The following is a 12,869-nucleotide window of genomic DNA, read 5'->3' as shown; positions in this document are numbered from 1 at the left end:
AGAAGGAGTGGCATAAAACACGTCTTTCTGTGGCAGCGTCGGAGAAAGTTATACATGTAAACAAACTGTTGAGTCACAGTCCACACAACGGTGAGTTCAAGGGCCGCTGAAATTAGTAGGACAAAACGGCGCTCGCCAAATACTCATAAACACAAACATATTAAACAGTGGGCTTTTTAACAATTAGGAAGGTTTTTGTCATGTTTGTCCTCCTACAGAAACCATATTACAACAAAAAATATATTTGTCACCCCATTTTTTTCCATTTCCATACATTTTTGAAAAAGCTCCATGGAGCCACAAGGCCGCCATTCAAGAGCCGCATGTGGCTCTCGAGCCGCGGGTTGCTGACCCCCGCAACTCATTTTAGATCGGGGGCCACATGGAGAAAAATCTACTCCCAAGTGGGCCGGACTGGTAAAATCACGGCAGGATAACTTAAAAATAAAGACAACTTCAGATCTTTGTTTAAAAATAGAACAAGGACATTCTGACAATGTACAAATCATAATGTTGTTGTTGTTTTTTACACTTACATGTTGCGGTTAATAGTATTCTATCTTTATTTGTCGTTATTTATACTTTCTGAATAAATTATGTCATAATGTTCATCAACCAACTCATTGGGGTTGATTTTCAATCTATCAAGATAAATTACAGTACGTGTGTTATTTATGTAGTTTGATCATTTTCCTCGACTGATGTACTAACATCGTGTGGTTTATTTTGTCCATACGTAGCATCATCTACAAAGATAAAAATAATTGCTATTGCGACATCCAGTGGACACCTTTAGAACAGCTGTTTCTTTCATTCAAAAATGTCAGGTTAATTTTTATACTTCGCAAACTCATCCCGCGGGCCGGATAAAACCTATATATATATATATATATATATATATATATATATATATATATATATATATATATATATATATATATATATATATATATATATATATATATATATATATATATATACACTACCGTTCAAAAGTTTGGGGTCACATTAAAATGTCCTTATTTTTCAATGAAGATAACTTTAATCTAGTCTTAACTTTAAAGAAGTACACTCTATACATTGTTAATGTGGTAAATGACTATTCTAGCTGCAAATGTCTGGTTTTTGGTGGAATATCTACATAGGTGTATAGAGGCCCATTTCCAGCAACTATCACTCCAGTGTTCTAATGGTACAATGTGTTTGCTCATTGGCTCAGAAGGCTAATTGATGATTAGAAAACCCTTGTGCAATCATGTTCACACATCTGAAAACAGTTTAGCTCGTTACAGAAGCTACAAAACTGACCTTCCTTTGAGCAGATTGAGTTTCTGGAGCATCACATTTGTGGGGTCAATTAAACGCTCAAAATGGCCAGAAAAAGAGAACTTTCATCTGAAACGCGACAGTCTATTCTTGTTCTTAGAAATGAAGGCTATTCCACAAAATTGTTTGGGTGACCACAAACTTTTGAACGGTAGTGTATATATATATATATATATATATATATATATATATATATATATATATATATATATATATATATATATATATATATATATATATATATATATATATATATATATATATATACACATGTATACATATGGATGGATGGATGGATGGATAGATATACACAAATTATATATACACAAATTATTTTAAACTAATGTGGCCCTGAGTCAAAAAGTTTGGGGACCCCTGAAAAAAAGGGTTGGAGTGTTTTTCTTCTGAAGTCAAAAAACATCTTCTCTCTGCAACTTTTTTGTCTGCGCTTAATTATGGTGATCTTTTTTACATGCACGCTTTGTCTTCTTGTCTTCGAATGTTGGACATCATTTATCACGCTCGTCTAAGGTTGATTAAAAATTCATTACATCAATAAATTCATTCAAATCGTGATGTGACTTGTACTCACCAGTGGGACGGCCATCTCTGTCCACTTCACCGCCTCTTGGCCGGGAAACCCTCGAAAAAGAGATTTTTCATCCGGACGGGATTTTGTCTGGTTAAAAAGAAATATAAAATCATTGCCACAAACTGATATCAGGTCTAAATTCACTGTTGCCACAGGCCTCAGAACTGTTGAGAGACATGAGTTTGGGTGCCAACATGAGGGTGCATCTGGTCCGCATGACCATTCTATCAGAACCAGAGGTCAGCAAACACCACATGATCCTCCCCCCTGCTTTTCTCCCTGTATAGATCCCTGTTCTTTCTCCTCTTCCAGCCAGAGATCCGCATGTCTCCCGACATTACCGCTTCTCTCCGAAGCGTGTGCGACTGGGGCAGAAGGATAAACCCGTCGAATGACACGGACCCACTTCACGCTGACCTCCTCTTGTACATCACAAGGTTCGCTGCTGCTGAAGTGAACACGTGCAAGAAGTGTTTTTAATCCTCTCTGTTTTGCATGACTCAGGTTTGACCTGGTGTTGCCCGATGGGAACAAGCAGGTCAGGGGAGTAACACAGCTGGGAGGGGCTTGCTCCAGTGACTGGAGTTGTGTGATCACAGAGGACACCGGTTTTGACCTGGGCATCACTATTGCTCATGAGATTGCACACAGGTAACGCAGAGTGGGTCACACCACCGCCCAAGCACGTGCATAGACTGAGAAAGAGGGGAAGGGGTGAACTCGACAAATATATCAAAACATATTTGATTTGAGTGATTTGCATTGCTAAAAAGGCAGAAAGGGCACTTTTCTCATGCAAGGAAAACTAGGCAGGTGCTTGAGCTGCCATCAAGACTGGGATAGTTTAGGAAAGTGCTGTATTAATATTAAAATGGTCAACAAATGAAGTAATATTAACTTCATGTGTATTAACACTTTACATCCAGTTTTGGCGTCAACCATGATGGAGCGGAAAACACATGCAGCAGGAATGGTTTCATGATGGCCTCTGATGGAGGTTACAACAGTGTGGATCTCACCTGGTCGTCCTGCAGTCGACAGCAGCTGCTAACCTTCTTCAGGTGAGGCCTGAAGAACACATGCATACATTAAATACATATATATGTATGTATATATATATATATAACTCTTATTTTTTTGTGATAGAGTGATTGGAGCACATACTTGTTGGTCACAAAAAACATTCATGAAGTTTGGTTCTTTTATGAATTTATTATGGGTCTACTGAAAATGTGGGTCAAAAGTATACATACAGCAATGTTAATATCTGGTTACATGTCCCTTGGCAAGTTTCACTGCAATAAGGCGCTTTTGGTAGCCATCCAAAAGCTTCTGGTTGAATTTTTGACCACTCCTCTTGACAAAATTGGTGCAGTTCAGCTAAATTTGTTGATTTTCTTTGAGAAGGCCATTCTAAAACCTTAATTCTAGCCTGATTTAGCCATTCCTTTACCGCTTTTGACGTGTGTTTGGGGTCGTTGTCCTGTTGGAACACCCAACTGCGTCCAAGACCCAACCTCCGGGCTGATGATTTTAGGTTGTCCTGAAGAATTTGGAGGTAATCCTCCTTTTTCATTGTCACATTTACTCTCTGTAAAGCACCAGTTCCACTGGCAGAAAAACAGGTCCAGCGCATAATACTATCACCACCATGCTTGACGGTAGGCTTGGTGTTTCTGGGGTTAAAGGCCTCACCTATTCTCCTCCAAACATATTGCTGGGTATTGTGGCCAAACAGCTCAATTTTTGTTTCATCTGACATCACGTGGACAAAGATAAGACCTTCTGGAGGAAATTTCTGTGGTCAGATGAAAACTTTTGACCATGACTGTGTATATATATATATATATATATATATATATATATATATATATATATATATATATATATATATATATATATATACATATATATATATATATATACATATACACTACAAAAGTTTGGGGTCACCCAAACAATTTTGTGGAATAGCCTTCATTTCTAAGAAAAAGAATAGACTGTCGAGTTTCAGATGAAAGTTCTCTTTTTCTGGCCATTTTGAGTGTTTAATTGACCCCACAAATGTGATGCTCCAGAAACTCAATCTGCTCAAAGGAAGGTCAGTTTTGTAGCTTCTGTAACGAGCTAAACTGTTTTCAGATGTGTGAACATGATTGCACAAGGGTTTTCTAATCATCAATTAGCCTTCTGAGCCAATGAGCAAACACATTGTACCATTAGAACACTGGAGTGATAGTTGCTGGAAATGGGCCTCTATACACCTATGTAGATATTGCACCAAAAACCAGACATTTGCAGCTAGAATAGTCATTTACCACATTAGCAATGTATAGAGTGTATTTCTTTAAAGTTAAGACTAGTTTAAAGTTATCTTCATTGAAAAGTACAGTGCTTTTCCTTCAAAAATAAGGACATTTCAATGTGACCCCAAACTTTTGAACGGTAGTGTATATATATATATATATATATATATATATATATATATATATATATATATATATATATATATATATATATATATATATATATATATATATATATATATATATATATACATACATACATACATACTTACATATATATATATATATATATATATATATATATATATATATATATATATATATATATATATATATATATATATATATATATATATATATATATATATATATATATACATATTTGGTCAATTAAAGTGCTCTGAAAATTTTCTGGATGCACTGTATATGCGGAATATATGTTGATTATCAGATCAGCCACAATACTTGGAGAATAAGATGCAAATATAAATAAATGATAAATGGGTTATACTTGTATAGCGCTTTTCTACCTTCAAGGTACTCAAAGCGCTTTGACAGTATTTCCACATTCACCCATTCACACACACATTCACACACTGATGGCGGGAGCTGCCATGGAAGGCGCTAACCAGCAGCCATCAGGAGCAAGGGTGAAGTGTCTTGCCCAAGGACACAACGGACGTGACTAGGATGGTAGAAGGTGGGGATTGAACCCCAGTAACCAGCAACCCTCCGATTGCTGGCACGGCCACTCTACCAACTTCGCCACGCCGCCCCAAATATCATCATTTAGCACTCACAATGTGATTTATCAAGGCTAAAACTGTTCTGTGGCCGCTGTTTTGCATCTATATTTAGCACTTGTACAAAGTATGTGCAAACTGGCACAGTTACGGGTGCTGCAAAGACAGGCAGTGGAGAGAGAATATTCTGTCTGTGTGTGTTTTTTCAACATATTTAGACTGCCAAGAATTTAAACATTTGACATGTCGTCTTTCAGGAATATTATTTATTAATTAATAGCTGCTGGATTACTTAAAGAGGTGGTTGAAAACCCAACTCAATTGATTCGTTTTGGTGTCTGCTAGTGGTTTTTTTTATACATTGTTTGTATTTTCATTGGATGTATATTAATAATATAAATGATATATCTCATATATAACAGAAACTTCTTGCAATATGCATTTTCTTGCGGATGGATCATTCCATCATCATAACCGCAGAGCGCACTTTCAGCGTGTTAAAAATAGGTTCTGTTGTCTGGATCGCGTGTCAATATAGCCAAGAAAAGGTGGTTCATGTTATATATGTGTGAACAAAACGTCACAGTTTGGACCTTATAATGCTATATATGTGGAGGAAATGAGTGTCTCCATGGTGACATGCAAAATCGTCATTTAAATAGTGCACCATTTTTGCACTTGTTATCAATTGCACAGGCAGTATTAGTAGATCACCTGCAATACGCCCACTAATAGTACACACAATTTATAGTTAGCACATGCTATTTAGCATGTGTTTTTTTTCAGTCTTTCATTTTCCATCTGCCAACAGTGGTCTTTTTCATGCACACCATTCAATACTGTTGAATGTTTCCAATAAAATATTAAGCAATACTTTATATTATGATTTACACTGATTTTACGCTTTATTACCGGTCAGTGGGAAGTTATTTTTTTAGTGTCATGAATTGAAATCGGTATACGTCACATTCAAGTATGCTTCCAGGCGTGGGAATGCTGAGTGTCTGAAGGATCTACCGGCCCTGGAAGGCTCCTTACAGGACTGGAAGCCTGGCCTGTATTACGGGGTGGATGACCAGTGTCGAATAGCTTTTGGGAGCGCGGCAAGAAGCTGCTCTTTCACCAATCCGGATCTGGTAATAAAAAGAAATACAAATCCATGTTATTAAAACTTAATATTAATATTAAATGTAGTAGATTACACTGTTTTCTGTCTCCATCAGCCAGTGTGCCGTGTTCTTTCTTGTCACATAAACCCAAATGATGACAGCTCTTGTAAACGCCTACTGGTGCCACTTCTGGATGGGACCCAATGTGCACCTCATAAAGTATAGTCCGAGACTTTTACTTGTCAAAGAAGACCCAAGAGTGATTTCAGTCAATCTGCTGTCTTTTTGCAGTGGTGTCTGAAAGGGCGTTGTGTGTCCCCAGACCAGCTCAGCACCTCTGCAGTGGTGCATGGCGCCTGGTCCGGCTGGTCTGGGTTCTCCGCCTGCTCACGGACGTGTGGAGGCGGAGTCACCCACCGCACACGGCAGTGCAACAACCCAAGGTGAACCAAACATATGTCATTATCAATTCTAATAGGATTAAATAATAGCATGGCTTAACCTCCAAAGTTGAACACAATCCAGTATGTGACGCTGGTTGACTTCCAAGGTGTTCTAATTACGTAGCGATGTTTACATAAGTATCTAATGTAATATAAATGTATTATTTCCAGGCCTGCCTTCTGTATTTTGAAGGTTCGGGCAATCTTTAAACCTTTTAACGGACAATGGTCAAGACAGTGGACAGAGGCAAAAAGCGTGTTTCTCCTAAAAAGTGATGCATGAGTCTTATTGCAAACTTGGGCTTCATTCGCTACAGTGTAGCAGAAGCCATTCTTTCTATTCTAAAAGACCCCTGCAAGTATAAAACATAAGTGGAGGAGGATAGGCAACAACTCTTGAGCAATTAATTGGTTAAATCTTGGAGTATTGATTTTGCGATTAAATATGTACCGTATTTTTCAGAGTAAAAATCGCTCCGGAGTATACGTCGCACCGGCCGAAAATGCATAATAAAGAAGGAAAAAAACATATACCGTATTTTTCGGACTATAAGTCGCAGTTTTTTTCATAGTTTGGCCGGGGGATGCGACTTATACTCAGGAGCGACTTATGTGTGAAATTATTAACACATTACCGTAAAATATCAAATAATATTATTTAGCTCATTCACGTAAGAGACTAGACGTATAAGATTTCATGGGATTTAGCGATTAGGAGTGACAGATTGTTTGGTAAACGTATAGCATGTTCTATATGTTATAGTTATTTGAATGACTCTTACCATAATATGTTACGTTAACATACCAGGCACGTTCTCAGTTGGTTATTTATGCCTCATATAACGTACACTTATTCAGCCTGTTGTTCACTATTCTTTATTTATTTTAAAGTGCCTTTCAAATGTCTATTCTTGGTGTTGGGTTTTATCAAATACATTTCTCCCAAAAATGCGACTTATACTCCAGTGCGACTTATATACCGTAATTTCCGGACTATAAGCCGCTACTTTTCCCCCTCGTTCTGGTCTCTGCGACTTATACAACGGTGCGGCTTATTTACGGCCTGTTCTTCTCCGACACAGACGAAGAGGATTTTGGTGGTTTTAGTACGCAGGAGGAAGACGATGACACAATGATTAAAGACTGACTTTTCATATACCGGTAGGCTGGTTATTTTGATAACGTACATGCGAGCACTTTGTATTACTTTGCACCGTTGTATTATTTGTACTCTGCACGAATGCTGTTCGCCATGTCAAAGATGTGAAAGTTTGATTGAATGATTGAAAGATTTATAGTTAATAAATGGGACGCTTTGCGTTCCCAAACAGTCATCTCTGTCCCGACAATCCCCTCCGTGGTAGCAGGAACCCCTATATACTACGGTAATTACACATCAAAACCCTGCGGCCTTTAGTCGGGTGCGGCTTATATATGGAGCAATCTGTTTCCCCTAAATTTAGCTGGTGCGGCTTATAGTCAGGTGCGGCTTATAGTCCGGAAATTACGGTATGTTGTTTCCTTCTTTATTATGCATTTTCGACCGGTGCGACTTATACTCCGGAGCGACTTATACTCCGAAAAATACGGTATAAGTCGCACTGGAATATGTCGCATTTTTTGGGGAAATGTATTTGATAAAAACCAACACCAAGAATAGACATTTGAAAGGCAATTTAAAATAAATAAAGAATAGTGAACAACAGGCTGAATAAGTGTACGTTATATGAGGCATAAATAACCAACTGAGAATGTGCCTGGTATGTTAACGTAACATATTATGGTAAGAGTCATTCAAATAACTATAACATATAGAACATGCTATACGTTTACCAAACAATCTGTCACTCCTAATTGCTAAATCCCATGAAATCTTATACGTCTAGTCTCTTACGTGAATGAGCTAAATAATAGTATTTGATATTTTACGGTAATGTGTTATTAATTTCACACATAAGTCGCTCCTGAGTATAAGTCGCACCCCCGGCCAAACTATGAAAAAAACTACGACTTATAGTCCGAAAAATACGGTATGTGTTTTTAAGAATATTAAATCGACAGTAACATTTTGGCTGCAAATCTATCTTACTATCTATGTTATTAGAATGAGAAAATACGTTATTTTTCAAATGAGAAGACACAATTGTTTCTGCAATATATTTAACACATTTTTGGGAGTATTAATAGATGATCAAATGAACTGGAAATCTCATATACAAAACATACCACATAAGGTGACAAAAAACATTTCAATAATGAATAAAGCAAAATACGTCATGGGCCAAAAATCACTTCATATTCTCTACTGCTCGCTAGTGTTACCATATCTGAGTTATTGTGCAGAAATATGGGGAAATAACTACAAATGTGCGCTACATTCGTTAACCGTGTTACAAAAAAGATCAATTAGACTGATACATAATGTTGGATATAGAGAACATACAAACCCTTTATTTATTGAGTCAAAAATATTAAAGTTCGATGATTTGGTAAAATTGCAAACAGCTAAAATGATGTACAAAGCAAACTATAACCTGCTACCAAAGAATGTACAACAATTCTTCTCAACTAAAGAGGAGAAATATAACCTTAGAGGAAAATCTAATTTAAAACATTTATATGCACGTACAACACTTAGAACCTTTAGCATTTTTTAAATTATGGAATGGATTAAGTAATGAAGTTAAACATTGTACTGATATGATCCAGTTTAAGAGGTTGTTCAAATTAATGGTGCTTACAAAGTACAAAGAAGAAGAATTATGAGAATTACTTTCAACCTTATTGAAAATAAGATATTCTTCATCTCAGTATGTTAATAATGACTGACTTATTAATTACATATTACAAAACTGTGTATATACTAATTCACAGATGTCATTCTATTATAAAAAGGTCAGTAAATGATGTATATATTTGTAAACGCTCTGAAGTGGGAAAGGGTTAGGATTAAATAAGCTTTGCTTCTTCCTACTCCTTTTCGGACACGATGTAAAGTGAATGATATGGAATTGTGTGATGTATTATGATGTAAGTGTGTTCATGTTCGAAATAAACTAAAGAAAGAAAGACAGTATTGAAATACATTAGAATATGCAAAAATGCTAAAGATCATAAACATATCTTATCATGTAATGATAAGGTTTCACTATTACTATTAGAATATTAGTGTTGTCAATAGGCATATGCCGTTCAATCCGGATTCGATATTTCTATTTCCTCAAAATCTTTATTTTTTTAAATTCAGGTAATTCTTCCCTTAATACAGGAGGACTTTGAGGGCCAAAAAATGTAACAACGGTATATTACGTATGTATGTGTATATGTATGTAACAAAACAGCATAATGACCTAGTTTAAATATTGTGTTGTTTTGTTCAACTATAGCCCTCACCCAAATACATGGAAATATTGAAGTTTATACATCTGTGTTGGTATAGGCCAATATCACTCATGGATGATGGGAATCAGCAGCATCTTTAGTTGTTCATCAAATGACAAAATAACAACTATCATTTTCCAGACCTGCTTTTGGAGGAAATGGTTGTGTGGGTCTGGATATTGTGGCTGAACTTTGTAACCTGCAGGTGAGTGCTCACTGCTTATGTTTACATAAAGGATCTATCCATACAGTAGGTCAGCACTGTTTACTCAGTGGATTGTTGTACCGAATAGTATTCTTTATTTGTGTCTGAAAAGCATGTGTCTTCATAAAAAGGTGCAACTTAGTTTAGCATTGATGGTAAAACATGTGAAGGTGCTTGGGGCAAAGTGTGGTAATCTGCATATCCAACTACATACATATATATACAGTCGTGGTCAAAAGTTTACATTCACTTGTAAATAACATAATGTCATGGGTGTCTTGCATTTCCAATAATTTCTACAAGTCTTTTTTTTTTTTTATGATAGAGTGATTGGAGCACATACTTGTTGGTCACAAAAAACATTCATGAAGTTTGGTTCTTTTATGAATTTATTATGGGTCTACTGAAAATGTGACCCAATCTGCTGGGTCAAAAGTATACATACAGCAATGTCCCTTGGCAAGTTTCACTGCAATAAGGCGTTTTTGGTAGCCATCCACAAGCTTCTGCTTGAATTTTATGACCACTCCTCTTGACAAAATTGGTGCAGTTCAGCTAAATTTGTTGGTTTTCTGTCATGGACTTGTTTCTTCAGCATTGTCCACACGTTTAAGTCAGGACTTTGGGAAGGCCATTCTAAAACCTTAATTCTAGCCTGATTTAGCCATTCCTTTACCACTTTTGAGGTGTGTTTGGGGTCATTGTCCTGTGGGAACACCCAACTGCGCCCAAGACCCAACCTCCGGGCTGATGATTTTAGGTTGTCCTGAAGAATTTGGAGGTAATCCTCCTTTTTCATTGTCCCATTTACTCTCTGTAAAGCACCAGTTCCATTGACAGCAAAACAGGCCCAGAGCATAATACTATCACCACCATGCTTGACGGTAGGGATGGTGTTCCTGGGATTAAAGGCCTCACGTTTTCTCCTCCAGAATAGAATAGAATAGAATAGAATAGAATAGAATAGAATAGAATAGAATAGAATGGACTTTATTGTCACTATATTTGCATATAACGAGATTAAGGACTCCAATTTAAGGTGCGGTAGTGGGAACAAATATGGGGTAAAAATAAATTACACAAGAGGTAATAAAGAAAAAACTAACAATTGAAATACACAGACTACTATCCAATAAAAATAATAAGCAATCCTGTACAATATACAAACACTTTATAATATCATAGTCATTCACCGACGTCCCACTGGGGTGAGTTTTTCCTTGCCCGTATGTGGGCTCTGTACCGAGGATGTCGTTGTGGCTTGTACAGCCCTTTGAGACACTTGTGATTTAGGGCTATATAAATAAACATTGATTGATTGATTGACTATAGAATACAAAATACTGTACAATATACAGAACAAGACAAGAGTACCGAATACCGAAACATATTGCTGGGTATTGTGGCCAATTTTTTGTTTCATCTGACGTCACATGGACAAAGATAAGACCTTCTGGAGGAAAGTTCTGCGCAGTTGGGTGCTCCAACAGGACAATGACCCCAAACACACGTCAAAAGTGGTAAAGGAATGGCTTAATCAGGCTAGAATGAAGGTTTTTAGAATGGCCTTCAAAGTCCTGATTTAAACGTGTGGACAATGCTGAAGAAACAAGTCCATGTCAGAAAACCAACAAATTTAGCTGAACTGCACCAATTTTGTCAAGAGGAGTGGTCAAAAATTCAACCAGAGGCTTGCCAGAAGCTTGTGGATGGCTACCAAAAGCGCCTTATAGGGACCAAATATGAACATTGCTGTATGTATACTTTTGACCCAGCAGATTTGGTCACATTTTCAGTAGACCCATAATAAATTCATAAAAGAACCAAACTTCATGAATGCTTTTTGTGACCAACAACTTACAAGTATGTGCTCCAATCACTCTATCAAAAAAAAATAAGAGTTGTAGAAATGATTGAAAACTCAAGACAGCCATGACATTATGTTCTTTACAAGTGTATGTAAACTTTTGAACACGACTGTATATATATATATATAGTATATATATAACTAACCGGCTTTGCCGCAGCAGCCATGTCAGCGTACCCAGCTGGACTTCATGGCCGAGCAGTGCTCCAAAACAGATCTCCAACCCGTTTATCTTCACCCGGGCCAGGCCTCCTTCTACACCTGGGTCCCTGCAGTGGGCTTCTCACAAGGTGGTCCTCTAGAAAAAAAGAAATCTATGAAATATTATTTTCTAAAAAAAAAAATCTTGTCGTAATTCAGGTGACGAGCAATGCAGGTACATGTGCCAGTCGAAGGAAGACGCCTTTATTGTGAGCCGTGGATCTCAGTTTGCAGACGGAACGCGGTGCGAGCCCGACGAACAACCTCTCTCTGGCTCAACGGCTGCTTGTCTGCGAGGGAAATGCCAGGTAGAGATGATCAGGATAGAATGTTTAAAATGTTACATTTACACATTTGTCTCTGTTTAGCTGTTTGGCTGTGATGGCGTACTGCACTCTGGGAAAGTGAATGATGCGTGCGGTTTGTGTGGCGGGGACGGATCCTCCTGCACAATTACCTCTGACTCCTATAATGGAGGTCGGGCCAGAGGTAATAAACAATGCATTCATATTGAAAACAATGTTGTTCCCATATTTATCCAATATTCAAGTCATTCATCACACGCTTTGAAACATAATTATTAGATACATTATGCATGTGTATGAGTTATACCAGGGGTGTCAAACTCAATTTAGATGGGGGGCCACATGGAGAAAAATCTACACTCAAGTAAAATCACGGCACGATAACTTAAAA

General features: G+C 37.2%; 2 protein-coding genes across 3 annotated transcripts in view; one reads left to right on the top strand and one right to left on the bottom strand.

The window, feature by feature from the left end:
• ncs1b (neuronal calcium sensor 1b) overlaps positions 1 to 2,005 on the bottom strand; it is a 91,076-nt gene extending 89,071 nt beyond the window's left edge. Inside the window, exon 1 of the mRNA XM_062051106.1 lies at positions 1,919 to 2,005. The gene's annotated coding sequence lies outside the window, so the exon portion shown is untranslated. The remainder of the gene's footprint in view (positions 1 to 1,918) is intronic.
• The window catches only part of adamts13 (ADAM metallopeptidase with thrombospondin type 1 motif, 13), a 40,366-nt gene that overhangs the window by 2,592 nt on the left and 24,905 nt on the right, over positions 1 to 12,869 (top strand). The window contains exons 4-14 of one of the 2 annotated variants that reach the window (XM_062051094.1): positions 2,074 to 2,157; positions 2,231 to 2,355; positions 2,423 to 2,569; positions 2,845 to 2,979; positions 5,953 to 6,103; positions 6,191 to 6,295; positions 6,368 to 6,519; positions 10,042 to 10,105; positions 12,136 to 12,262; positions 12,333 to 12,481; positions 12,542 to 12,662. In XM_062051094.1, the coding sequence (XP_061907078.1) occupies positions 2,074 to 2,157; positions 2,231 to 2,355; positions 2,423 to 2,569; positions 2,845 to 2,979; positions 5,953 to 6,103; positions 6,191 to 6,295; positions 6,368 to 6,519; positions 10,042 to 10,105; positions 12,136 to 12,262; positions 12,333 to 12,481; positions 12,542 to 12,662 (1,360 nt within the window). Of the gene's footprint in view, positions 1 to 2,073; positions 2,158 to 2,205; positions 2,356 to 2,422; positions 2,570 to 2,844; positions 2,980 to 5,952; positions 6,104 to 6,190; positions 6,296 to 6,367; positions 6,520 to 10,041; positions 10,106 to 12,135; positions 12,263 to 12,332; positions 12,482 to 12,541; positions 12,663 to 12,869 lie in introns of both variants that reach the window. The other variant, XM_062051095.1, reaches the window with a different exon arrangement.

This window comes from Entelurus aequoreus, linkage group LG06, assembly GCF_033978785.1.
Source record: "Entelurus aequoreus isolate RoL-2023_Sb linkage group LG06, RoL_Eaeq_v1.1, whole genome shotgun sequence".
In the NCBI taxonomy this organism is placed as follows: Eukaryota; Metazoa; Chordata; class Actinopteri; order Syngnathiformes; family Syngnathidae; genus Entelurus; species Entelurus aequoreus.
This window is presented reverse-complemented; position numbering and strand designations above follow the sequence as displayed.